Source organism: Chamaea fasciata, unplaced genomic scaffold, assembly GCF_029207755.1.
Source record: "Chamaea fasciata isolate MVZ Bird 193981 ecotype frontalis unplaced genomic scaffold, bChaFas1.0.hap1 SCAF_3, whole genome shotgun sequence".
Classification (NCBI taxonomy): domain Eukaryota; kingdom Metazoa; phylum Chordata; class Aves; order Passeriformes; family Sylviidae; genus Chamaea; species Chamaea fasciata.
Genome location: NW_027094088.1, coordinates 17,857,463 through 17,885,407, shown reverse-complemented (window position 1 = coordinate 17,885,407; position 27,945 = coordinate 17,857,463). Strand labels below are relative to the sequence as shown.

Sequence of the window (27,945 nt, the reverse complement as noted above, 5' to 3'; positions counted from 1 at the left end):
TGTCGTGTCCTTACAGGGCGGCACCTACACCCTTTCTGTAGGTTCTTCTTACTCCAGCGATCCTCAGCTAGAGAAACCCGCACAGGTAAGGGGCAGCACCTTCCTTCTTTTCTGGCCAGCGAAGCGGGAAGGGTAGCCGGACTCCAGCTCGGCACGGCGGCCGGAGCTGCTGCCTCCTCGGGACCGGGACGCCGCCGGCAGGGATAGGGGGAGGGTCCGTGCGCTGCCCTCCTCCCGCGGCGGCGGCGGGGCCGGGCTTGTCCCTCCCCCGCCACATCGCCCTCCCGCCGGCGCTGCTGACGTGTCTGCTCCCTCCTGCCCAGCCCGGCTCCCTCCCTCCCCGGCGCCCGCCGACATGGCCGCAGCCGCGCCGCCGGACCCCCGGCTGCTGCTCGCCCTGCTGCTGCTGCTGCCGCCGCCGCCGGGCCCGCGCTGCGCCGCCGCCGCCGCGCCCGACCTGGGCCGCCGCTTCGCCGAGCGCAAGCGCTGCGCCGACCTCGAGTGCAGCAGTGAGTGGGGGCGGCGGGCACGGCCCCGGCAAGGGGCTTGTGGGCGAAGATGCCTCCCGGAGGCTCTTCCCAAAGCCCTCTCCTTCCGCCGGCTCTGGCAGGGAAATTGGGGAGAATCGGGGAAACGGGAACGCGACGCCCACGCGCGCCGTCCCTCTGTCCTCGGCCAAGTTTTCGGATTCCCGCAGCTCCGTGTTCGGTTTTCTTTCCCCCCCTGCAAAGCCCTCCAGTGATGAACCCGCTCTCTGGGTGTTCTCTGGGATAATTTCAGGACCGATTCGCTGGGACACAGATGTCATCTTTCTGATTTAACATGAATAATTAGCTTCATAGTGCACCCCTGAAGTGTAGTTCTCCAGTGCTTTGTCAAACTCTTGTCTTGACTAGAATGCTTGCTTTTCTTTTCTAGTGATAACTTGCTTTTTAGATTTTTTTACCTATAACTTGGCTTGTTTGTTTGTGTTAATTGTAACTAAAAATTTCTTCGTTATACTTTCAATTTAATTCTTATCTCTTGACCCAATCTGGAAAATAGCAAAGCGGTGCATGAGAGGAGGTCTTGTTTACTGCCAGTTAGCAAAGACACTTCCCATGTAAATTATTTTTTAAGTCATACTCTTCTCTTTGTTTTCTTTGGGCAGTGTTGATGTGCCGAGGGAAGGCCATGCGGGATTTTAAAGGTCCGGATTGTCGCTTTGTAAATTTTAAGAAGGGAGAAGCCGTGTATGTATATTATAAACTAATAGGAGAATCAACTGAGCTTTGGGCTGGAAGTGTAAGTACTATAAAACATTTTGTCTGTTTGCTCTTCTTGGTAATCTATTTTAATTCCTTTTAAGAGAATGCTTGGAGTTTTGAACACGGCTAAGTAACACAGTGAATGCTGCTTTGTCATGAGGCCGGTGGGTACTGGGATGAGGTTTGATCAAACCTGAGTGCTGTGAAAAATGGCAACACTAATGTGTCTAAAAACTGTTAGAAAACTGTGTTGAAAACCTCCTATTGCAGCACTGTCAGTGGTGGTGGCCACAGGCCTACCTGGAAGCTGAGCCTCCCTTCCCACTTAGGGAGGCTTAAGCCTGTGCTTGTGTTCTCCCATGATGTGCTCTCATCCTGCACTCTGTAATCCTCCTGAAGATCGCTGCATGTGCATGTTTTCATTGTGTTCTCACCCTAATACTCATCTGCCTTCTTCCCCTTTTTATCTATGCTGCATGCAGAATTGGAGGAAAAATAAGTAGCAAAACTAGAAAGAATTAAGGTAAATTTGATTTCCAAAAGCTCTGCCTCTCAGCTGTGCTGTAGCTGCTTGCAGAGTAGTGGCCTTGTCTGAGTCAGCGTCTCTGGACAACCTGAGAGGCTTCTGCTAATAGAGAAGGAACATCCCCACACTTGCAGTTACTTTGTAGAAAGCTCCTGTCGACTTTCATAAGTACCTTATTTGCCTTGCAGAGGCAGAACTGAGGTACCGGGGAGGAAGAGCAGTTTTTGTGGGCTTCCCTTGAAAATGTTGGCAGTCCAGAGGTTGCTTAGACCCAGTCTGAGTTCTTCTTCCCCATGTTTCCCCTACATCCTCTTTAGTGTCCAAATTGTTTACTTCAACTTCCTTTCTTACTCTCACCTTCTACAATGGAGAAACTATTTTGACAGTGGTCTAGGGTGCTTGAAATCACACCTGGGTGTTGACTGTGGGACCAGTGGTTTAATGAAAGTCAGGATGTATCACTTTCTGTAACCACTTCAGGCTGGGTGTGGAGAGCCAAGCTCTCGGTAGGAGCTGAATCCAAATAGAATGTTGTGGCAGTTAATAGAAAAACTGCAGCGAGTGGTTAAAGAAGAGTTAATAATTCTATCATGCTGGTAATTCCCTTCTGACATGTACTGTACCATAAATAATCTGGGTAATTAGCTGGTACAGGTTTCCAGGGCTGCCAGTTCTTGAGATGTGGAGTAGCAGTATGGGGCCAATTTTGCATCTTCTAACAAGGTATAATGTAGGCTGCAAGATCAGACAGCAGATTAAGGTAATTGCTGAGTTAATATTCAGTTTAATTATTCACTGATAGGAAGCTCATGCAACAGTTAGGTGTGTCTCCAAGTTAAAAGGATGTTTGCTTTGTGTTTAGCAAGTAAAAGCTGGGGTTGGCAGGTCAGAAAGAATTGCAAAGCTCCATTTTATTTTTTGTCAGTTTTCAGCTATGTTACACGATTTTCAGTGCTCATTTTAGGAATTAGTGCCAGACTGATTCCTTTTGGTTGGTGGCTGTAGCCCTTATTTCTTTTATCCCTCTTTGATTGACTGCTGCTGCATTAATCATAACACTGCAACAACCAGCATGGAAGCGCTGCAGCGGGGTCAGAGGTGCCTGCCTTTGCATTTTGAGTAGGGCACTGGCACGGCTGTCCCTGACTCACAGATAGCACTGGGGTCTCTCTCCTGCAGCGTGACTTTCTGTGTCAGATTTGGCTGGGCAGCCTGATTTCCCATGCCAGGTTTGGCTGGGCAGCTTGATTTATGCAGGCCAGCCGTGCCTGCTGTGTGTAAAAGTCTTGGAGCTGGGGGAACCTGCTGCTTGCTGATTAAAACCAGGCTACGCAGTGAGGTCTGCCATCAAAAGAATTCCAATGGAAGGCATGTTACCTTCTGCCATGGCCCTTTCGGGATCTCATTGCGTGACTTCATGTGGGCTTTATGTGCATCATTTGATCCCATCCATGTACTCTACTGCCTTTTTCCATTCCCTAAAGATTTTTTTTGGAAAGGATTTATTAGGGCGGAGTAGAAGCTATGAAATCAAGGGTTAGCTGGAGTTCTGATTGTCAGGTATGAGCAGAAGTCAGGGGAATGTGTCTATGAGAAGCTTCAACTAATGCAACTTGTGACTTATTTCAAACAAGTTGTAAATATAAATTCTAATTCCAAAATCAATTTGAAGGAGCCAAGAGAAATACAATAGTATTTCTGACCTGAAGGGAGATGATCTGATAAGAAAAGGAGCCTTTTGCCAAGGCTGAAAAATCTACAGCAGTTGGGACTGGGCTTTATTTGCCTTTGCTTTTCTAATTCACTCCACCCTTTTCAAGCCATTGTTGATTTTTTTTTTTTCCTTGTGCCAGCAGACATGTTGTATTTTGACAAAATAGCTCCTTTATTTTGTGGTGCCCGTCTTCAATCCTAAATTGCTTATAGAGCACATTCTATGTTCACTGGGTATTTTGCATGTGAAAAAATTCTGGAGCCCAGCTGTAATATATTTTCTATACATTATATGGCCTGTAGCTTTTAGCAGAGCTCTCTAAACCTCAACAGTAAAGCAAAGCAAAATGCTTGGAAAATATTCTATGACCATTATTTAATAGTCATTTTATTTCATGAGTTTCATTAATACATCAGTTGCAGGAAAATGCTTTGTTTTTTTCTCCCAAAGCCAAAAGGTAGAGCATATCAGGTGCTCTCGTTGTCCTCTGCACAGTGTCCTGCTGTAAATCAGTCTCCTTTTCAGCATCAATCTTGTGTTGCTTACACCATCGAGTTGTTTTATCGGCTCCTGTGCACTTTTCCTGTAGTCTGCCCTCACTTTAGCAGAACTCCAGAGCTCCAAAAGTACTTCAGATCATTCCAAGTAAAACCTGTCGCTTTTTCACCAAACATTTTGTCACAGACACTTTAAGATTGTTATTTTATCTTATGGCAGAGGGATGAACTTAATACCTTTGATTCCAGTTTGAGAAAACCATATCTGGCCTCATATTACAAGAAATGGACTTTACTGGAGATTGTGGCTTCCTTGTGTTGTTGTTTTTGTTTGTTTTCAAACCTTGTCCATAGGTTAGTAAAAAAGAAGACTGGGTGGATAAATGAACTAAAACAGGAAGACAATATTTTGGGAGGACCTGGAGGGTCAGGGCAATACTGTGTTTTCTTAACACTGCCAATGCTCAGCAGCTGCACACCAGCTCTTCTTTGCCCTGTGTTCTGTAGTTTTAGTTACCTGTGGTCCCTGTGCTTTAGGGATGTGGGCTTTAAGATTAAAAAGATTTGAACATCATCTTCCCCAGCTGTTTTCTGATAGATGGTGTGAGGCTGTGGCATCTTGGTCAGTCAATCTGCAGCTGCTGCCTGTTGCCCGTGGGCACCAGGGGGGCCAGATGCTGTACACGCAGCCACGTGTTTTGTCCCTGCACATCTTTTTAGCTGGGAGGAGAATGGATATTTCTCCCTTATACACTTGGCATTGATAGTGCCTTTCCTCTGTCGTGTCTGTAGAGAATGAATGTTTCCTTTATTTGCACAATGAGGCATTTTTTTCCCTTTACAAGAGAGGACTTGTAAGGAGAGAAGCAGATGAAATTTTGGGCAGGCAGATCCCATATGGCTTATAAACCACAGAAGTGGCAAACTGGGTCACTGCAGAGGACTTGTATGGTCAGCAGCTTGGATTGCAATAAAGGAGTTTCAAGTTATCATCAGTGATGCCTGATCACAGAGATTAGTCTGTAAGGAGACTTTGAAGCTCAAACTTTTGTTTCCAGAAAGATCATTAAAAACTAGAGTAGACATTTAGAGAGAGAAATAAGCCAATTTTAGTGTACCACACAAAGACAGGCTTTTGATTTGACTCGTCTAAATGAATTTCCCATTCCTGTTGGTAATTCCTAATAATAAACACATATATATGATCTGTTTTCAGTAAGAGAGCATATGTGTTTACAAAAGGTGGGGAGGGAACCGTTTGGGGTTTCTTAATAGATGTGTAATTAACATCAGAGATGTCAACTATGGAAGGTAAGATCTGAATGAGAAGTAGTCTAAGAAGGAAGTCCTGTAATGTATCTGTGCTTGCTTCACTTGCACATCAAAACAAACACCTCCAAAAATTATTAGGACATATTATTTACTAGATACTAATTTCTTCTTTCTGGTTGGTTTTTGGTGGGTTTTTGTGGGTTTTTTGGGGTTTTTTTTGTTTTGTTTTTTATTTTTTTTTTGTACCGTTGTAAATCCAGAAGGCTTCAGGCAAGGTTAACCTGTTTCAGTGCTATCAGTGTAATAATATATCTGTGTATCCCTAATATCCAATACCCAGTTTCTTTTTTAATTTGAACTTTAGCTGACTGTTCTCTCCACACAAACTCTTCAAGAAAATTGGCAATTGTCATCTTTTCTCGTGTAACAAATGATTGAGGAAATGACCAACTTTATTTTATCCCCTCAGATATTTTGGTTGTCTAGGAACTCTGTACCTTTCTAGGTGTTTCCACCAGGCTCTAATTACCTGAATTATCTAATCAGTGTAGTGATTGCATGCAATTAATATTGGCTTCTTGACAGCTGTTGTCAGAACTCTCAACTGAAAGCATTACTCTCTGTAGATCTTATCTGGTGAGTGATAAGAGAGATTCTTACCTTCCACTGTTTGCCTTGCCTTAGCACATTGAAAATCACCATTCTGTGACTGATTTTTGCTTGTGTCAGGCACTGAAGAGAAACAATGCATTTGCAGAGGGGGGTATATTTTCTACACAGGTTTTAAAATTATTAGTACGTTGAGTACAATTTTGCATTTCCCTACAATCTGCTTTAAGAACTTTTTCCTAGAAGTTCCAAAGTGAGCATATTTTGGGCTATAATATTGTGCATGGATATAAATCTTATTAGTCAAAGATCCTCTTCTGCTTGCTATTTGAGAAAATCCTTGAGGTATGTGTGGTGCCTCTGGTGCCTGCACAATAGCAGTTAAAGCACATGAGCCAGAAGGCCTGGGCTTTATTCCCAACTCTCCTAATAGTTTGTTATGTCAGGCTTTAAAACATGAACAGTAAAACTTAAAGCAACTTCACAAGGCTGTTGTGAAATGTAAGCATAAAACCTCAGTGAAAACTCTTGCATAAACAAGGCATCACTGGTCTTCTTTTATTCGCTGTGTTAAACTTCATTTAGAATACTTCAGTCAGTTCAACATATTTGCTGCTGGTGTCTGCAATTTTTTGACATAGTCATGTCATCTCTAAACCTTCTTTACTGCTTTGTGTTTGTTCGTGTTTGTTTTTTGTCAGGTTGGAAGTGATTTTGGATATTTTCCAAAGGATTTACTTGAAGTAAACCATAACTATTCCAATGAGGAGCTAGAGTTACCAACAGATGTAAGTCTAACTTGTTCTGTTTTCTTTTTCAGTTGGGTTTTTACTGTTTCTTACCTTGGCATTGAGTAAAATTCCCAGTGAGGGAACTCCCAATGAGGGAATACTAGTGATGTTTAGTAACTTTTTGTTAGTAAGCAGCTACATATGCACAGAGGTGCACATGTGTGTGGGTGGGGTGGAATGTTTGTGCAGCTCTGTTTGTGGATGGGTGCGAAAGCATTAGCCCAAAATGTGGACACTGATCTTCCTTTTCTCAAATGTAAGGTTTTCTTCTAAATAAATCTGTTTGGATTGAGCTCTGTAAGTCCTGCTAGCTGGCTTGTGCATAGGCCTTCTGGTGTGTAATCAAAATGGCTTATTTTCCCAAACTTTCCAAGTTTAAAGTACTGTCAGAAACAAACAAAAACTGGGTACACTCAGCCCTTTGATTCTAGAATTGGTCCTGCAGTCCTTTCACACATGACTGGCTTTCATGCACTAATAGCAGCAGCTCCAGAGTTGTGTCAGTAAGGCCTTTTTGAGGCTGTAGCTTTAGGCGTGCTTGTGGCACAGAAAGCCCAGCGAATCCTGGGCTGCATCCAAAGCAGCATGGCCAACAGGGCAAGGGAGGAGGTTCTGTCCCTCTGCTCTGTGCTGGTGAGACCCCACCTGCAGTGCTGTATCCAGCTCTGGAGTCCCCAGCACAGGAAGGACATCAGCCTCTTGGAATGAGTCCAGAGGAGGCCTCCAAGGTGATTCGCAGGATGGAGCACGTTTCCTATGAGAAAGGCTGAAAGATGTGGGATTGTTTAGCCTGGAAAAGAGAAGGCTCCAGAGAAACCCAGTTGTAGCCTTCCAGTACCTGAAGGGAGACTACAAGGTAGATGGAGAGGGACTTTTTAGAAGAGCATATAGTGACAGGACAAGGGGGAATGGCTTCAAACTGAAAGACAGCAAGTTTAGATACTAGGAAGAAATTCTTTTGAGGCACTGAAAGAAGTTGCCCAGAGAATTGTGGGTGCCCCATCCCTAGAGGTGGTCCAGGGGAGTTTGGATGGGGCTTTGAGCGACCTGGACTGGTGGAAGTTGTCCCTGCCCATGGCAGTGGGTTGGAATGAGATGATCTTTAAACTTCTTTCAACCCAATGTCATTCTGTTGTTCTATGAAATTGTGTTCAGTGTTTTGGACTGCTTCTGTTTATTTTTCAGAAATTGCGTGACAGGGAGCTCCTGCTTGGAGGATTTGGTCCTTTAAGGGGACACCAGTTAACAGAGGTTGTGACACACAAGCTTAGCAACATTTGTTTTTTTTCTGTTCACTGGCATTCAGCAATAGACTTGTTCTTTGTTCAGGACATATGGCGACGAGTGCAGTGTAACACTGCCAGCTCCATTGCCACTATACGCTTTGTTCCTGCAAAACCTTTTCATTTAGGTTTTTTATGAGTCCTTGGGCAAAACCTCCACTGATTTCAAAGAGAGTTTTGGTCAAGGACTCAAGGGGTTAATTCTGTGTGAATAACGTGATTTACTTTGCTGCTACATCTCTTAAGTAGGCAAATGTCTTTGGTCTCATCACTGTTACAAAGAAAATAATATTTTTTGACTGCATACTGTTTTTCATTTCAGGAAACAGACTTTGTCTGCTTTGATGGAGGAAGGGATGACTTTGATAATTATAATGTGGATGAACTTCTGAAGTCATTGCAAGAGACAATTGCAAATGAAGGGGAAACTGAATTGAGTGATCCAGGGAAACCAGCTGAAGGAATTGAGAAGGATAAGGAGATTGAACAGACTGATAGAGCAAAGTCCCTTGGTGCTTTGGAGACAGACAATCTTGAGCAAAGCGCTGAAGAAGAAAAGGAAAACCTTGTCTTCACAGACAAAGTGGACAATTCTCTTACAGAAGGAACTGAAAATACTGGGGGAGACTCCAGTGACAATAGTCACAAAGAAAACTCTCAGGGAGATCAAATTGCACATGAGCACTTGAAAGGAATGCTACATGGGAAATTAAAAGGGCTAGAAAGTGAAAATACCAAAAACACTAGTATTCCTCAGGGTGAAACCAGCCAACTTGACCAAGAGAATGAAGAAGTCAATGCCTATACACTTTTAAACAGAGAGCTCTCTGTGAACTTAAAAACGAAATTTGGCTCGACTGCTGATGCTGTTGTATCAGATGATGAAGTGACTCGCCATGTTACATCACTGGAAGATGACTTAAATGAAGATTTGAGCATTAATCCTCAAAATGAAGAGGAGGAGCCAGAGTTTGCAGATCAGTCTGCAGAAATCCCTTTGCTGTCTTTTATGGCAGAGGATGAAATTACATCCCATGTGGATTTAGAAGATGATGGAAACTATGATGTCGAGTCACAAAATCATGAACCTGATGAAGATGCAAAGGGTGCTACAAAGCTAAATAACCAAAGAGACAATAGGGAGGAACCCGATTCAGATGCATTAATTCTTAAGGATGCCTTCAGTAGGAGCGAGAAGTTGGGTGACAATGTAGTTGTAGACAGGTCTGAATCTAAACAAACAAAAGAGAAACAGGATGAGGTGGTGCTAATTAGTAAAAGAGAAGCACCAGCAACAACTCAGCCTGAGGGTCTCTCCAAAGAACCCGTTGGAAAGGAACCTGTGGGTACAGGTGGTCTGGGTTCAAGAGAAAAAGCCAACAAAACTGATCAGTTGGAAGAGCAGCTCACTGATGGAACTGAGTCACATTCTGCAGCAATGAAAGGTACAGCTGTGCCTAGTCCAGGCAATGCTCTGGAGCCCAAATCATTTCTTAGAAACAAGGAAGATGCTTCCGTATCATCTGATGATGATATCAACAAAATTTCTGAAAGAGTTCCACTTGCTCCAATAGAGAAAAGTGAGAAACAGTCTGAGGATGGTACCTCGGAGGAGTCCTTGGAAAGTGATTTACAGCACAAAAGATCATCGGAGAAAACAATGGAAAAGGGAGAAGCCAAGAACAAACCTCCAGTTGATGTTCCAGCCAAACCAGTGGAAGAGGTAAAAAATGCATCTCAAGGTGACCTAGGAGATAATGACCTCTTGAGAGAGAAAATGGAGCGTGGAATGCCCGCTGTGGAGAAAGAACTATTCAGACATGAAGAAGATTTAAAACAAGGAGAGAAAACTGATCATGAAAATAAAAATCCTGCCTCTTCTAACAAAGATCTGGAAATAAAAAAGAGAAACATGAAAGAAACCCCTGCAGGGGAAGAAGACCCAAGCTATAGTGGAGCTGTTGAGCAACCTAGGCCATGGGAAAATGAGACTGAGTATTCAGAGGCAGATGTGGATGAAAACCTTTCAAGAAATCCTGGCAAGATGCCAGTGTTTAAAGAAAGCACTGAGAAAAGTTCCCCTGAAGAAGAATCAAAAAGCACCATGCAGAACACTAATACTGAGAATTCTACTCAGCAAGGAACTGCTTATCCTGAGGATGTGGGATCAGACAGAAATCTTGGCAAAGATTTGGCTAAAGAAACAACACAAAGAGCAGAATTGCAATCTGAAGAGCCAGATGCTGAAGATGACCCTGACCTCAAACAAGCAGATGATGAGCTACTGGAAGATGAGAATGCAGCAAGTGCAAAGCTGTCACAAGCAAAGGCTGCAAATGTCCAGGGTAATTCACTAGGTGGTGAAAATACAAATCCTGAAGTAGAAGGACTAAGTGAAGCTGTTTCAGGAACCCCAAATCCTACTTACAAAACAGGAGAGGAAACAAACTCATTCTCTAAGGAGGATAAAACAATCAGCATGCAAAATGCAAGCGAGACTGGGAACAAAGAAGTTGATGTATCAGAAAGAAAAGATGCTAAATTGGATGAGATGCAGCATGTCATGGAAGCGGATGAGGAGTCTTCTGAAGCTGAGGAACCATCAGCTGTGGAAGAACATAATTTCCAATCTCCTCACACAGAGGACAGCAGTGACTTTGACCAAAGGAAAGATCATCTCCCAGAGGGCATTTCACAGAAAGATTCAAAAGAGGTGCAAAATTTAGAGCAAATGAGAAATGATCACCAGCAAGCTGCACATGTCCCCAGCCCTGCTGACAGCTCAGAAGCCACCAGTGACACTATAACAGGCTTCAGTGAGTCTGTGAAGGGGCTCTCAATAATGAGAGAGTTCCTGGATGAAAAGCGCGTGATGCGCCTTCAGAAGTACCTGGGGCTGCAGCATGTGTTCAGGATTGAAGCCATGTTCCACGACATGGAGGTGGAGATGGAGCTTGCCCGGAAGGCCAGCCAGAATAACGAAGATATGGAGAAAGCTCTGGATGAGATACTGGAGTTCTCAGAATCGAGCATTATGGATGTTGTAGGAAAAGTTCTGGATGCCAGGGTGGCAGAAAATAAGGAGGAGGTGGTGAAGGAGATGGATTTGTATGATGAGGAGAGTGCACTGATGGATGATATTCAAGAATTAATATATTCATTAAGGAGTAAATTTTATTCTGCTGGTGAGAGTGTCCCACTTGCTTCTCCTCCAGAACAGGAAGACGACCAGCTGCACATTCAAGGTAGGGTGTTAAACCAGTTAATAAATAGATGAAATGGAAGTAAAACCTTGTCCCAAGCAACACTAACACAGGGAAACTTTAAGAAGAAGGTGAGGGAGTAGAATTGAAAGAAGCCTTGTGCAATAACCTGGGATTTTGCTTATTTTTAATACATGTTTTTAGCATTGTGATGAGAGCGGCTCAGGGACAAATCCTATGGGAAGATACTGAGTTCAGCACACCTGTTCTTATGGACCAAGTTCCGTATAAGTGAGATCCATGCATGGATATGGTCGTAAGGAGCCACTCAGCACAAATCTCTACCTCCTTAAGAAACAGGGATTCACATATACTAATGTGCTGAATTTTCTGGAGGGTTTGGAGCAGTCTTTTTTTCTGAACTAATTATCACTTGATTGTGAGAGATCTGGTGATTAATGCGAAGTCTAGATACTAAATCCAGGCACTTAAAATCTCAGGTGTCCTTATAATCATATTTTTGCCCACATGCATAAAAGAGTGTGTAAGTAGAAATACCGAACAAACAGATCTTTTGATTGGGCAAGAACAAGAGGTAGAGTCTTTTGCAAACTTGCTGGGTTTTCTAATTAGTATGCAAGAAGTTAAGATACACTTTTAGCCAGGCTCCTCTTACAGTAGTACATGTTAAGTATGTGATTTCTGATAAGGTCACGAATGATGCAAGTATTTCACCTTGCAGTGTTTCACTGCAAGGTCAGTGTTTGATATCTTGCATGAATTTCATACTGACATTTAATTAGATGTTACTGAAAGTTGATTGAAATAGTTCAGCTTGTGTATTGCTTCCAGTATATTCTCAAAGTGTCAAAAAAGCTTTGTTACATGCAGCATTTCACTGAAGGTAGCTGTAAGAAATACACATTAGCTCAGTGCTTAATTCTTATCTCCTTGTCTGTCACAGATGGTGCAAAAGAGGCTGAATATGGCGGTGTTTCCACCAGAAACCCGATTACCATTGATGAGGGCAATCAGGAATTCCAGCAGCTCATTGAAGATAAGAGGCCAGAGCAGCCTATTGAGGAGGAGGAGGAGAGGGCTGTCAATGTTCCACCTGGGCATGAAGAGGCCAACTTCTCAGATAATGAAGAAGCTGAAGAAAGGTATGATGGTGAAAGAGGATCACTCCTGGAAGATACTTCCTTTGGGTCAGTTGATTCAGGAGAGAGTGCCAGCGAACACATTGCTGAAGGTAACCGTTTGGATTTGGCTTATTTTGTTCTTTTACTCTTGAAGATGTGCATGGTTTACTGCATTTTTAGGCAAATAGCATGTGTTTTCACCGATAGTTTCGTTTTATGTTGCTGTAATCCTCATGGCTGCTTTCCCTGAGGAGTGACAGTCCCTCTAGTGGTAGTACTGTATTGCTAACTTAGCACAGCAGTTTTTCTACTATGGTTTTGCAATGTAGGAAAAGGCAAAGTGCCGTTGTGACAGTTAGAACTCTGTGCTTGGGCTTGTGGACTGTGTCTCAGGATGGTAGTGGAGAAAGAGCAGAAATCCCTGGAAGCATACCGTCAACCCAGATGTCTGCCTCTTTGCAGGGATTGACAGCCTAAAGGTCATCTTCTATAGACAAGACTACCCATAGATTTGCGTGCCCTCCCTTCTTGCTCTTTTTAGCCCGTGTCTCTGGGCCATATTACTTTCCAGGAAGGGTGGTGTGTAGCTTCCCCCTCAGGCAGCTCAATAATTTTTCTGTGTGTTGGAGTAGGAGAAATGTTTGGCTTCCTCTGGCTGAGGCCTTATCCCTCTGGAGCTAGAGTGCCATCTCATCATTATGCCAAGGAGGGATCCTGTTACTGTCATCTTTCCCAGCTCTGTTTTGGCATGAAACAATTTTTGACTGTGTTCTTAGTGCTACTCTCAGCTTTGCTGTTCTGCTTTCACTTCTGATTATGCTTAATAATTCTGTCTCCACTGAGCATTTAGGAAAAATTCAGGCACATCTTCATTAGCTTTTGTACACTGCTGAGATGCTGTACCATCTCCAGGGCCAACTACTTTTGAGCAGCTTCTTAACATCTGAAGGAAACTCTAGGTTGAATGCCAAGAAAACTAGGGAATTTTAAAAGGCTAGTGGATAACTTACTGGTTAAGCAGTTGCGTGTTCAGTGTATTTCTGAGCATCTTCCATTCCTTCCTTAAAGGTGGTTAAATGCTGCTTGCCAGGAATTCTTGGGAGGGCTGGTAGAAGCATTGGGAAGTAACAAGGCGGGTGGTGGTAGAATGGCTGGTCAAAGCTGCTGTTCCGCAGTGTGACAACAGGCTGGGCTGGTGGCTGTAGAATCTGCTGGCCTGGACATGTGGCAGCAGGAGGAGAGGGCAGTATTCAGGCCAGGGTAGAGCTGGGGATGGTTTAAAGCTTTTCCCGTATTTACGGAGTACTGACAGAGTTCAGGAGTGTTTTACATGGTGTCACTCTTGGGGATGTCCTGTGCAGGGCTGGGAGTTGGACTTGACAGTCCTTGTGGGTTCCTTCCAACTTAGAACATTCTGTGGTTCTCTGAACAGTGCTGGGAACTAATCGGAGGGATTTGCTGTTAGCAATTGAAGAGTGTGCTGCTCTCATTCACGGCTGGAGGAGCTGGGTGTGCTCTGTCTGGGGCAGGCTCGGCACCGTGCCACCGCACGGCCGTGTCCCTTCCTGCGGCACCCCTCCTAACGCCGCCTGCGGAGTATCAGCGCGCTTCCCGAGCGCTTTCTGCCCCTTTCCCCGGAGCCCCGGGGGCCGTCCCGGGGCGCGGCGCCGAGGCGGCCGCGGGCGCTCCGTGCGGTGACGCCGCTCCCCCCTCTCCCCGCAGGTGCCGGAGCGGGCGCCGCCTGGCGGGGGGCCCTGGGCGCGGCGCGGGAGCTGCTGCGGCGGGTGAGTGGCGGCGGCGCGCGCCCTGTGACGCGGGCGGGGCGGGGCGGGCAGGCCGCGAGGGGCGGCGCGCGGCGGGCGGGCCCGGAGGGAGGGAGGGAGGCAGGGAGGGAAGGAGGGAAGGAGGGAGGACTGACGTGTGCCTGGCGCTCCCGGGCCGCCATGGATCCCGCGGGCAGCGGCTGGCCGGCGGAGGAGCCCTCGGCGCGGCGGAGGCTGCTGCAGGTGAGGGCGGGGAAGCGGCGGCGTGCGGGCTGGCGGGCGGGCCGGCCGTGAGGAGCGGCGGAGGGGCTCCGGCGGCGCGACCCGGGCGCTGACACACCTGCCCCGAGCCGGGCGGGTCCCTGAGGGGGTCACCCCGGCGGAGCCCGCTGTGAGGGGGGCCGGCGTTCCGCGCCCCCGGCCCGTAATGTGGGACAATCGCGCCGGAGCGGAGGCGGCCGCTGGCGTCAGGGATCGCTGCCGGCCTCCCCGGATGGCGGGGGGAGCTCGCTCCCCGGCCGGGCTCTGCCGGGCAGGTGTGCGCCCCCCTCCCCGGCCCCCCCTCTGCCGGCTGTGGAGAAGGTAGGGAGAGACAGGGTACGTAGGAGGAAAGGAAGGGAGAAGGCAGCGGCTCCCGTGTGGCTCACACAGTTTGTTCCCTGAGCGCCATGTCATGTCACTATCAGCCCCATAGCCTGTACCAGGCATTCGAACCTTCCTCAGGTGCTCTCTGACCTCCAGGTAGAGGAGGAGACTCATGACATATGACCTTCTGACAGGGGCAACAGCTGGGAGAAGATCTGAGCCGTTGGCTCTGCATTGGTACAGACATCCAGATGTTAAACTGGGGTTTTTTTCTCTAGTTTTCCATCCTTTTAGCTTTATTTATAAACTGGTCAAAAAACTACCAGTGCTGTTCCGTGCAAACTGTGCACCATCAGGGTGTATTCATTTTGGTGTGGCTCCTGTTTGCCAGCAGACTGCCACTGTCAGGTGTCCTCCTGGTACTCGGTAGTCTTGCACCGAAATGCGAGCAGCAGGCTGCCCTGTGGTTTTCTTCATTTTCGGTTTGCAGTCTGCAGAAAAACTGCAAGAAACCTCTAGATGGTTCTCTGGTTTTATAGGAGGAATAAAAGCACTTGTCAGGCTGCTTGTTTTACCCCAGTGTTTGATGAAAACACACTCATAGCTGTCCCTGCTGTCGGTTCACAGTTGGTCGACACGCTGCCTGAGGAAATGCGTCCTGGGCCTGATTTCCATGGACTTCCATGGGAGCCTGTTATTATAACTGCCTTAGTGGGAATTGTCACACTGGCTATATTTTTCTGGAGAACCTGCCTTTCAGTGAGTATACTTCACGCTTGCAAGCCTGCTGATGTTTTACTAACTGACTGGTCCTTTGTATGGTTAAACTGTTCCAGCAATACTGGGGTCAAAGCAATATGTCGTCTTTTGTGTTTTTACTTTTTCTGTTTAGAGCATTAATGGGAGCTAGGAGCTGGGCTGAATAGCTAAAGTAAGTTGCAGTGCTAAGAAGCATTTTCTATAAGCTGGTAATTGAAGATTGCTTAGTAAGAGGTAATTTTGAAAGCAAAATAGAGGAGTATGATGTAAATAAAGAAGGCTGAGGAAAGGGTCAGCATATCTGTGAAGTGAGAAGCCTTCCATGTGCTTGAGCCTGTTGTGGGCTATATCCAAAACAGTTAATCCTCCCCACTTCATGTTGTCCATCTGCTTGCAGGTACTGCATTTAGAAACCTGAAAACATGATATTAATTCTCATTGGAGAGCCGCTTCCATTTGTCCTCATTCCTACATGAGTAATTTTCTGTGCAACAAAAAGTCTGTCACCACCTCTCAACTGCAGCAGTGCTTTTCCTTGAGAGATGAGGATCAAATAGGCAAATTTATTTTACAGCTGTCCAGTTTAGTTACAGTATGCTCTGGAAATTTGTGGAGTACTTCATATTTGCCTGACAAAAATAAATGAAAACTACGTGTTTTCTGTAACAATATTGATAGTTTTTTTCCCTTGCTTAGTTTTGGTATTGAATACGCTGGGTCAATTTCAAATGCAAAATACAGTGTTAATAGAACAGCATAAAAAAAAAACTTCTGAAAGTCTTTAATTTCGAAACAAGCACCTGTCATGTAAACATCCTGCTCTAGGGGGCACAGAACTGGGATGCAAGGGGGGTTTTTTTTGTGTTTGCAAGTTTGTGGCTGTGGTTTGATACAAAATGACTCCATTTTCTCTGTGCAAATTGGTTGTGGGCAGTTACTGGTGTCCCTTTAGTGAGTGAGTAAACAGAGGTTTACTAAGGCTCTGGGACAGGGCTTTAGCCTGAGAGCTTTTATTAGAAAACAGCTTAAGCTGGTTTGTAGTGTTACTCAACACTCCTTGGCAGTGATAGATGCGTTTTCCATATGCTGCTTTAACCTGCATGGAAGTGGTCGCTCTTTTCCATAGGGAATATTAATTACAGCTTTCACTTAGCACTTTTTGTGGCTAATCTTTTTTGTTTGTTTGTTCTCTTCTGTAGGTAAAGAGTAGAATATATCAAGGTAAGTTTCTCTCTACTTTTCAGTGTAGTTGATGCTTAGGCATGCGAAAGTTTTGAAGATTTATACTGTTTCAGAGGATCAAGTGTTCATCTTCACTCCCTTTCAAGGAGAATACTCAGTCCAAGGTTACAGCGTAAGCTTGGGCAGTAGATGATACTTAGTTGAACCTGAGGGTTTAAATTTTGCCTTTGATAATGCTTTGGTCAGAAGAAACAGAGCAGCTTGCACCTGTAAAATAAAGGGCAAGGAAAAGCTCCACTTTGTTCAACATAAATGTGAACCACTGGTTCAGAGTTTGTTTTGGTTTTCTGACTGGCAGTGGACCTGCCTTTGCTTGCTGTTTCTCTCAGAAAGCTGGAGCAGGTTCCTTTTGTTTTTCGGATTGAGGGGAGCCTGAAACTGGCAGCTGTGCAGTTGCAAAGAGACACTCTACATGTAGATCTAAATATGCAAGCATTCCTGTGGCTAACACATCACTTTTTGCAGGAGTTTTTCTGTGGCTTCAGGTTTATAGAACTGAAGTGTACTGAGTGGGAAAAAAAAATTCAGAGTAGGGTGGTTGCTGGAATTCATAGTTCAATAAAAAATGCAAATATGGAAGACTTGTCTTCATAGGCACTCTTTCTCTTCCTCCCCACATTTTACTTACCAGTCATTCCTCTCTAGTTTCATTGTGGTTATACTGCAGTTTTCTTCCACACAGTTAATGCAGAATTAATGAGCTGAGAAAAGCCCATCTTACATATCTGAGGTGATTTCTGTAGTGCAGGAAGAATATTGGTATTGGTAGTAATTTGAAGATTGCTTCGGTAACTTGGTAATTTATTGCATAAATTATTTAGCAGCCCCCCCTAAAAACTGAGGAACATGGATTTAATTTCACCACCCAAATACTCTTCTCTTTGATGCTGTATAGAAACTACTAAAGACCAGAACAAAGAGATATTCTTCAAGCGTGATACCAGGCCACATTGATATTAAAATCTTTATCCAGAATAGAGGAATATTAACAGTAACAAAAAAAAAAAAAGCTTTAAACATGGATTACATTTGGAGTCCCAAGGATAAAAATCTGTTATCCTCCCGTAGTGGCAGTAGTAAAATTGGGAGGCCAGGCTAGTGGAGGGATTGCTGCTTCCTTTAAACTGCTGAGAGCTATCTTGAACCTTGGCAGGCACTTGCTGTGTCTCCTGTGCCCAGGGTGGGGAGGGCTGGGATGCACTGTCCCAGGAGCCCTCGTGTGGGAGGGAAGGAGGAGTAGCAGTTGCACTCTGTGGGATGCAGTTGGAACAACCAGTGCTCCTTGTTGTGCTGCAGGATTTGCTGGGAGGCAAATGGCGCTTGGGGCAGTCAGATCCAGACCAAGGTGGCTTAGGACTTGAAAAGTAACAACAATTGTGTGGTTTTTAAATAATTTGCAATAAAATAATTGAAGTATGTTAATGATTTTCATTGAATCCTAAGGGTTGGTTGGTGGCTTGTTTAGGGTGAGAAGCAAATGCGTGCCTGAAGGCTGTTGCTTGGTCACAGCCCTTTTGAGATCCAAGCTTTGGAGAGCAGCTCCTTAAAACCTACTAGTGCTGTCTCCCAGCTGTCTCTGTACTGTTCCCAGTAGATCTTTCAGAGCTTTCATCCTCTCACCTTTGCTGAAGAAACATTCGCCTTCAGTAGAGCAGACAGGTGGTTGTTAGGGAAGGTGTGGCATCTCCCTGAGTGTCTTAGACTGCTCTGAGATCCTGGTTGTTAGCTCTTCCCCTGAACACACCTCAGCTGTGTGTAGCCAGTTGTAACCTCACTCTGCTCTGGGTTCTGGGAGCAGCTTTGGTGAAGTGGATGCAGGAGCTTTGTGCTTTGTGTCAGCTTTACTCTCTTGTTTTCAATCCTAACTTGAAGTGAAAGCTGGAGATGCAGAAAGGGCTGACTGCCAAGGAATTAACACTCCTGATTTATGCTTTAGTTATTACCTGAAAATGTTCCTTGAAGTCATAGTAATGGTAGCTGATTTTTTTCCCCAGTATATGAAGTACAGTTACTGTAAGCTTTCATTTTCTTCCTAGTGACTGAAAAACAACTTGCTGAAAAGATTAAAAACCTTCTGCAAGAAAAAACAGAAATCTTAGAAAAGTTGTCAGAATACGATCAAAAGGTATTGTTCTCAGTTGTCCTTTGTTTCCTAATTCTGTTATTGCTTTAATGACATGGTCAATGCAACATCTAACATATTCTTATTTTCTATTTGTACTGAATATTATGTTGACAATTTCCTCAGTTCTGTGTGGTTGTTTCTGTGCTTAGATAAAGGAGGCAAAGGAATCTGTGAAAGTGGCCCAAGAACAAAAAGACATTCTCTCAGATGAAACTGCAGGGCTTAAGGTAGGAGAAAGTGAACTGTCTGTGTACTAAAAGCAGCGATACTAGTAAAAATAGTTTGCTTTAGGTTGGTCTTTTACACCCTTTTTTTTTTTTTTTGAGGACACTGTCAAAGAATTGGAAGAAGCAAATCAGCAGCTAGATAACAAAGTGAAAAATCTGCACACCATGCTTGAAACAGAGAGAAAAAAGAATGAGAAGAAACAGAACAAGGTTAGAACAGTTACACTTGTGTCTTACATTGTCCTTAGCTTGATGTGCCCTAAAAGCTTGTCATGACCTCATGGGTTAGATAGAGGTAGAACAAACAAGGTTAGCCACCTCAAAAAGAGGGATTAAATGAAATTTTAGGTTTATCCCAAGATCAAAGGATTATTCTGTTGATTTATTTTGTTTGGGTTTTTTTTTTGGGGGGGGGGGGGTGTAGGTTGGTTTTTTGGTTTTTTGGTTTTGTTTTTTTTTTTTTTTTTAAGATCTTGGTGGACTTGTGTGATTATGTGCTTTCACACACAAACAGGTGTATTCAAGTCATGGGCTAGTCTAATACTTCCTAGCTGGAGGCAGGAAGTTCCTTGGCAATATAAGCTGAAGGTTTCAGGTTGGGAAGAGACGTTTTCTTGTACTCAGAGCAGCATTTAGTTCTACAGTTAGTGTGAAGATCTCTGAGCTGCCCCTCTTTCTTGTTGTCCAAAGATACTTGTTTTCTCTTTCTTCTTTTTAAAGCCTGATTTTTCTGTATCTACAAGCTCTTTGGCCTTGTTTTGGTCAAAGGTTGCTGCTAATGATAGCAGTTCCTCTCATTGTGGACTGCACAGGTGTACAGAGAACTTCCTGGCCACAGGCAGGCGCAGTCAGGGGCAGGAGTTGATTTGAATGTGCTGAATGTTTCTGTTCCTTACCTTGTTGATAAGGTAGTGCTATGTTGCTGCCAGCAAATGGGTGTTTGAAATTGAAGTTCGTTGGTGTTTTGACTTTGCCTTTATGCTTGCAGAAGACACCAGGTTAAATAATTACTCAGGCTGAGGTTTGTGCCAGGATAACACTAAGTCACTGCTCATCTTTTTCTTAGCTCTCTGAAACCCAGAAGTCCTTGGAGAAGCTTCAGGAAGCTATCACTATGCATTCTGCAGAGCTTTCAGAGGTAAGGCATTATTTACACCCTCTCAACAGTCACAAGTTTTTGTAGCAGAAAAATTATTATCTTTGGAATAGAAAATGCTGGCTTGGCAGGTTGCAGGTTGTTTCTGCATCTGTAACCTTCTTCTTTTCCATTTAATCAGGTTTTTTGTAGCTGTCACTCCACTGTAGTTTGACTTTGTCTTCTTGTTCCTTTTTCTTTCGTGTGTAGGTACAGGTAGCCCTTAATGAAGCTAAACTGAGTGAAGAAAAGGTGAAATCTGAGCTTCATCATGTGCAGGAAGAGAATGCTAGACTGAGAAAGAGCAAGGAGCAGGTAAGTTATGCCTAGGCTAGGCAGCCTTGTTTTCCAAACAAAATATCTGGCCTCTGTTCCTAGGTTTTTTTGTGTAGCTTCAGCATGTCTCTGTTTTCTTAACATGGCAGAATTCCATGTTTTCTATTACCATGATAAAATTTAAATGCTTTGTGCCTGCTTGCACAGGCTGTTTGTGCAGCTGAGCCACATCTCTGATATGAAGGCTTTGCCAGTTCCCCTGATGCAGTGTTTGTCAGCAAAGTCACAGAAAGTCTGTGCTGACATGGTAGTCAAGGTATGGTGGAGAGATTGCCACTTGGGATCAGGGCTCAAGGAGGTAATGGTGAAGAGTTGCCAAAAAAGATTTCAGAAAGCAAAGATAACAGGGAAGAGTTTCAGCCCTGGAATGTTGGGACAGTTCTTTTTCAAATAATTGTAAATGTCTTTTCTTTCTTCATATGTGAAATATGTAGCTTTTTAAGGAATGTGCTTTGATTACCTCTGGACTGCAATTAATTGCTCATATTTTGAGGTGTGCCAGCAGTTTGATGTTGGGATGTTAGCTGAGAAAATGTCAAATTTGCCAAGCCACCTAATAATTAACTGCAGAAAGATTCCCAGGATCCAGTTCTGCTAGTGGAACAGCAATGAGCCTGATAACTGAAGTTTACCCTTTATCTGTGACCTGTGGTGATCAGTTATCACCAGAGCTGGCAGTAAAGTAGACTTTAATTACCCCACACACTAAAAACACAGCAAGTAATCATCTTGCCTTGGTGCTTCACACAGCTGCTAAAAGAAGCTGAAGGTTGGAGTGAGAGGCACTCTGAGCTCCGTGAGCAGATTCAACTGTATCAGAAATCTCAGAAGGACATAGAAGAGACACTTGCCTACAAAGAAAATGAAATTGAAGTAGGTTCTCTATAACCAGCTTGCCTTCAATATTATGCATCATAAAATACTCTGTCATACTTCACAAAATTCAGGGCAGTTGAACCTTTGATTTCTTTACTAGGTTTTGACCAATTGCATTATGCAGCTGAAGCAGCTGGACATGGATTCGGAGGCCAAGAAGGAAGACAGAGGGCAGGAGTGGAGCCTAGGAGATGATCTGGCCAATGGAGAGTTGCCAGGTACAGTGATCCCACCTGAGGATCATGTGGTGCTGTCCTCATGGCATGTTAGAGAGGGAACAAGGGGAATCCATGCATATAGAGCTGCTAGCATGAATCCTCAACACAAAATACCCCTGTCTGAAGGGAGGAACTGCCTACAAGGTCAATAATTGCTTTTAGATTACCTTTGAGGTAAACCATGATTGTAGTGACACGGTTGTACAGACTGTGTATAAAGGTTGGTCATTAAGAACATTCCAAAAGCTAAGAGTCTTGGGTTTGTTGTTCTGGTACATTTATTTTTGATATGAATTTTTTATGAGCTTTCTGCTTGCCTCCAGATAAATAACTAATTTAGGTAATCACATTTTTTTAAATCCCAAAGACCAAAATAGATGTTTTCAAAGCTGTTCGGGCAGTTTGTCATTTGTGGTGTTGCACATGTATTTGCTGCATCTCTGGTTTTGAAATCCCTTTTTGTTCCTTTTATCTTTTTTTTTTTTCCCTTTTTTCTACTTAAAGTACATGTGGGCTGGAAATTCCCACATCTTGATTTTTTGATTTTTTTTAACCATATAAGGATGTAAGGATTTAAGTGTCGGGAGTGTCATTTTTCACAGTTGTCCATGGACTTACTCATGATTAAAAAATAGCGAAAACAAAGATATTTTTCTCTTGTAGATGTTGAGAGTGAGAAGATGAAGACTCAGATTAAGCAGATGATGGATGTCTCCAGGGTATGTTGCACAAGTATCTAATAAATGCAGTCACATTAGTGATATGCCTATGATCATAAACTCTCTGCTCCTCTTTTCAGGTCAAAACAATGTTATCCATAGTTGAAGAGGACAGAAATCTTCTGCAGTCCAAACTGAATGATGAAGTAACAGCAAGACATGAGCTTGAAGGTAGGTTTAGCAAAATAACTGCTTAGGATGAAGTGCTGTTGGTGGCTTAAAAAGAAACAGAACATGTAAGTGGCCATAATGGTTCTTAACTGCAACTACTTCTCCAACAGAGAAGATAAAAACATTGGAACACGATTCCTCTTCACTGCAGTCAGCTAAAACTCAACTGGAGAGTGAATGCAAAACTCTTCAGCAGAAAGTGGAGATACTTGGTGAACTGTACCAGCAGAAGGAGATGGCACTCCAGAAGTAAGCCTTTCCTTACTTTGTCTATTGTATCATGGGCACTGTCCAAATACTTTTTGCTCAGAAGGATCAAAGAGCTTGGAAGTTGTTGGAATGATTGATGGCTACTCTTTCAAGACAACTGAAGCTGGTATCCTTTCTTTACTTCTGCCACCATTCCAGAGATTCTAAAAAGACTGTCAGTGTGCACACAATCATATTGCCTTCTACCTTTAAACTTCTGGAGAGGGCACGTGGGTGGCTTGGTCTACATGTTCTGTGGTTGCTCTGTTACATCATCCAGAAGTGTCACAGAGAATATAGGGGCTGTTAAGATTTGTTTCTGTTACTCTGACTTCTGTTCAGTGAGTCTAATTCTCATAAATGTAGAAACTTTAATATTTCAGTCTTTTGAGCTTCTTACATTCTCAAAGGGCTAAATGAAGGCTGAATTGGTGATAGCAGCTGAGAGAAATGAATTGCCAGTGGTGAGATCTGCTCTGTATATGTTCATTCCTCATTCATTTATTTACTTACTGAAATGTCTGTAATACCATCTCTGTTTTGTGGGGAAAATTTGAGAATAGGATTCAGGGATGTTCTCAGCTAAATTCTGTAGAAAAGCTGAAATTGTGATGGAGAAGCAGTTGAGGTTCCTAAGGTTTAAGTGTGTTGGCTGGGTTAAGCACAGGGTTGGAACAAGCACAGGGTTGGAAATGAGGCTGTAATGAAACTGCCTGACCTTGTAACTTCCATGGATCCATGTGTAATAAACTTGGAATGGACAGGTGAAGCCAGAAAACTTCATCTTGACCTCTGTGAAGAATTTCTGTTCCTTCCAAAATGTACAGGAGATTGCACTGCCTGTTAGTACTTTTGATTAGAATGAAGAGCTTCTTGCATTTTTTTATTTTTCTGGAAAACTGCTTTAACTTTTAGCCAAGGAAATTGATTATGTTGAACTGGCTAACTTGCTATTAGTTAAATGGTTCCAGTTCTGTGAGATAGTTATTGTAAGTTAGGAACACACTGTAGACCTCTTAAATACTTCCAGAAAAATATCAAGAATAAAAGAAATAATAAACTATGAGGTTATAAAAAGACTATGGAAATTGATTGTGCAGTGAATTGGTATGGAGAACACTTGGAAAAAGCTTCCCACATGGTTAATAACTATTGAGTGTGTTAGTCACCTGGACCCTAAATTTGCCCCTTCTCACCACATACTCCTTTTTTTCATTTCCCGTGGTTGGTGTCAGTCCAGTGGATTTCCTTGTTTGTACCTTTGTAAATCTAGATTGCAATCTGTGGCATTGCTAGGAAAATTACAGGATCTGAAGGAATGAGCTGTCTGCAGTTGATTGATTCTGACAGATCTTCAGAAGCTGACAGAACTTTCTAGTCAACTCTGTAATTTTAAGGTTTTACGCACAAAGGGTTTGTCTTTTGGTTTCAAGAGACAGGATTTCTCTTTCTAAAAAGTCTTTTTTCTTTCTGTGATCTCACACATTATTGTAGATGTTGATATTGCTGTTGTTGGCAGGGGAATACCTTGATTTTGAGTTGTAGTAGATGTAGAATGCTGGGCTATATGGTGCATTTTTTTTCCCTGTGCAGAAAACTAACCCAGGAGGAGTATGAGCGCCAGGAGAAGGAGCAGAAATTATGTGCTGCAGATGAAAAAGCTGTGCTGGCCATCGAGGAAGTGAAAGTTTACAAGTAACTTGAATTTCTGAAGATTATGATTTTGTTTTTATTTCAGCTACTGAGGAAAATTTAGTCTAACGTCTCTCCTTCCCCTTTTTCCTTTTGTACAGGCAAAGGATCCAAGATATGGAAGAAGAATTGCAAAAAACAGAGAGATCTTACAAAAACCAGGTAAGCTTATTGCGTGTTGGTTATTGTGTCATCTTTTACTGCATCTTTCCAGTGCTCTGGTGACTTGTTGGAAATACTGATAGTTGGATAAAAACTTAATGGCTTCTTTCCTTCTCAGATTGCTGCTCATGAGAAAAAGGCACATGACAACTGGGTAAGAACATTCATCCTTTTCTGCTGCCAGCAGTTTGTATTTGATGTCACATGGGTGCCATTAATGCAGTTGACAAAATTTTCCCTACCAGCTCATTGCCCGCTCGGCCGAGAGAGCTCTGGCTGAAGAGAAAAGAGAAGCAGCCAACCTGAGACAGAAGTGAGTACAGAACAGACCCTCTCTATTGCTCTTTGGACATTCTGGGAGTTGCCTGGGGGAGAAGCAGCTCAGGATGTGCAGTGCATTTTTAAGTTACTAATTTTAACTATTGTTAAACTGTTTTGATGGTTAAAATAACATTTCTTTGTGAAAGCTGTAACATTTTACAATGCAGTTTGCCTTGTTACATTATAATAGATACAACTCACATGTATTGCTTGAGTAATAATGAAACCCTTTATTTTTCAAAATCAGATTAATAGAAGTAAACCAAAAAATCATCATGCTTCAAAGACCAGTCATTGTAAAGCCAACTCCAGGCAGACCTGATCGCCAGATCCCACCACGACGAGGTAAATGCTGCTGGTTCTCCCAACACCTTTGGTCTTGGAGTCAGTACATCGTAAAAATGTAGGACTGTGCTAAATTGTAGAAAAGGAAATCAAGTGGTTTTAATTCTTTGGCACAGGACCCTTAAGCAGAGATGGCTCTTCTGGCCCATCACCTGTGAGCGGAGGAAATCCATCCCCCACACAGATGATTGATGTCCCTGCCCGGCCCCTCTCTGCTCCTCGAAGGGAAGGCGTGAGGGGTGAATTTGGTAAGCTGTGTAACTCCCATTTTTTGGCAACTCCCTCTTAGGCTACAAACCCAGGAACACTAAGGTCAGATACTGGTTCTGGGAATGTTGATATTGATACCTGCCTTATTAACACAGTAATGAGTGGTTGGTGGTAGTGTTTCATTAACAGAAATAGCTCAGGCTTGTGTTACTTAGGGTCTCTGGGGTTCTTGCTTCCCTTAAGGTCCAATGGTAGATGGCCCCCCTGCCCCACGAAGGCCTCCAGAGCTACCTGGAAGGATGTCAGTTCCTGGTAAGTTGTGTGGTCTGCAACTGACTGCAGGTTGTTATTCTTTCTCTTCAAAAAGGTAATTTCAAGCCCACCTTCCCTACCCCTAGGCATGGTAGGACACTTATTCGTGGCTGTCATTTTAGATATCGGGCCTGCTGCGGCATCCCTGATCAGCAGTGAGCCAAGAACCTCCTCCCCTTCCACAGCAATGGATGGAGTGGTGAGTTGAGAATGCCCCAGCCTTCAGCAAGCCTTTCTAATACGTAATTCACTGTACTTCCTTCCACTTCTTTAACTGTATCATGTTCTGTCTTGTCTGTATCCTGTCACTATCCCTATTTGCTGTCCAAAAAAAACCCCAAAAGCAACCCTCTCCCAAAGAGTCTGAAGCCCCCAGTGTAACTACAGATTCACCTTCCTCCACGGAACCAGCTGCAGTGAGTATTCCAGGGCTGGACATGGTGATGCTGCTTTGATGGAGAGGAGTAACAACAAGCTTGGTGTTCTGAACTGCTGAATAACAACTGCTCTGTGGAACTAACCAAGGGCTCATCCCTGTGTCTCAAAGGGCTTCTCTAATGATGAGCAGTTGCTTTCTGGTTCTTGTGGGATTGCAGAAATGAGATGTTTCTTGTTAAGGACTGGGCAAACACTTTGGAGTGACTACAATGATCCTAAGCAGCTGACTCACCCTGTGGTGTTAAAGCACAATTCCATGTGTAATTCAAAGTTCCAGGTCCCTTACCAAAGGGGTATCCACCAAGGACACCTCAACAGGGCTTAATCTAAACGAACTTGTCTCACTAACCACTCACTCCTGGCTGGTGCTAGCAGGGTTCTGGGAGAAGGGATGATGGTGGTGCAGTAGCTGTCCCTGTTTTCTGCCTGGTTAATGTGGTTTGGAGTGTGTTTGGGTTATTTTTCTTTCTCCCCCCAGCCCCCCTTGTACCTGTTTGTCTCTGGGTGAGTGGCCGGGTTGTTCAGCAGTGTCAGTGCTCATTTGCTGCAGTAACTCACTGAAGTGTGACCTTGTCTTGCCCAGGGTAACGCTGGTGCCAAAGGCCCCTCTCCTTTCCCGGGGACACCCCTGCTGAGCTCCCCAGTGCTGGGCCCTCCGCTGCCGCCACCCGTTCGCTACGGGCCGCCGGGACCGCCACCACCTCCTCTGCGGGGACACTTCGGGCCTCGGCCGCTCCCTGGGCCCCAAGGTACGGCCGCAGTGCCCTGTGCTGACACTGCACCTCCCGAGCCTGGCTGCAGAACCCAGAGCTGCTTTTCCTTGGCACACGGCACGTCCATGCTTTGTTGGGCTTCAGCTGGCCCAGTAAGCTTGGACTGAGTGGCTTTTTTCAAACCTCCTTAATGCCAAGGTATTTTTCCTTGTTTACTCTAAAGTGGAAAACCAGCAGCCAAAAGTCTCTAGAATACAATTCATGGGCTTCGAAGTCCTGCATGTGACAGTGATCCGCTCCAGAGCTGCTCCAGAAAATGACAAACGGAAGGGCTAATCAGGAGCTGCTTTGTTTAGGTTAAAGCAAGATTTCATTTAACTCCATGATTTTCTTTCCTTTTAGGTCCTGGTGCTCCCTTGCCACCTCCAGCTGGAAGAGATTTCTTACCTGGTCCACGTTTAGGAATGAGAGATCTGCCTCCAGTCCCACTCCCGCCGCCCCCCGATCCCAGAGTCTACGCACGTGGGCAGCCTCCCTTCCACCCCCTTGGCCCTCCCGGCCCCAGGGATTATCCTCCAGGCCCTCGGCTACCCCCGCAGGCTTCCAGGGACTATGCTCCTTCTCCCAACAGAGACTTGCCTCCACCGGCCCCCAGGGACTGAGAGCAGCCGGCCCCAAGGACTACGCACAGCCACAGCGCAGGATCCCTGCCACCGACCCGGCTCCTGTGGGCACAGCTCTAGGAAATGGCTCTTGGTTTGAAGACATTGGTCTCATTTCAGTATATCTCAGCTTTTGCAGGATTAATTTTTATCCAGTTGCTACAGACATCTTATGTGCATTTATGATCACAAATTCATCCATCCACTTGGGCTGCAAGAACCTTTCTGTGATGGACTTGAACCTACTCTAAAAGTGCAATAGGAAGGAAGTATCTGTGTGGAGAGTTTTAATTCAATGTAGCCTTTGTAACCAGTTGGCGAATGAACTAATTTCGTTAAAAATGTAAATCAAATCATTTCCTGTGGAAATAATTTTTTAAGTAAAATGCTATCCAACCTGC

At 44.2% G+C, this 27,945-nt stretch overlaps 1 protein-coding gene across 2 annotated transcripts; it reads left to right on the top strand.

The window, feature by feature from the left end:
- Nucleotides 1–355: 355 nt before the first annotated feature.
- On the top strand, nt 356–27,945 carry MIA3 (MIA SH3 domain ER export factor 3). 2 transcript variants are annotated; one of them, XM_066178206.1, is made up of 29 exons: nt 356–509; nt 1,151–1,284; nt 6,567–6,653; nt 8,262–11,184; nt 12,107–12,394; nt 14,007–14,068; nt 15,260–15,391; nt 16,591–16,612; nt 18,670–18,758; nt 18,908–18,985; nt 19,085–19,195; nt 20,052–20,123; nt 20,331–20,435; nt 21,207–21,329; nt 21,433–21,550; nt 22,214–22,269; nt 22,350–22,440; nt 22,551–22,689; nt 24,283–24,384; nt 24,483–24,543; nt 24,662–24,697; nt 24,789–24,856; nt 25,112–25,209; nt 25,326–25,457; nt 25,663–25,731; nt 25,854–25,930; nt 26,076–26,147; nt 26,753–26,918; nt 27,285–27,945. In XM_066178206.1, exons 1-29 carry the CDS (start codon nt 356–358, stop codon nt 27,542–27,544), a joined length of 5,925 nt encoding a protein of 1,974 aa, XP_066034303.1. In that variant the 3' UTR covers nt 27,545–27,945. The 2 variants fall into 2 exon arrangements, with proteins under 2 accessions (XP_066034303.1, XP_066034304.1); XM_066178207.1 differs by lacking the exon at nt 26,076–26,147.

Bases quoted from the DNA above. Each gene is read 5' to 3' on its own strand.
- MIA3 (XM_066178206.1), top strand. From the start codon at position 356: ATGGCCGCAGCCGCGCCGCCGGACCCCCGGCTGCTGCTCGCCCTGCTG. The intron at 1,285-6,566 runs GTAAGTACTATA...GTTTTTTGTCAG, and splicing joins CTGAGCTTTGGGCTGGAAGT to GTTGGAAGTGATTTTGGATA. The intron at 22,270-22,349 runs GTATGTTGCACA...TCCTCTTTTCAG, and splicing joins AGATGATGGATGTCTCCAGG to GTCAAAACAATGTTATCCAT.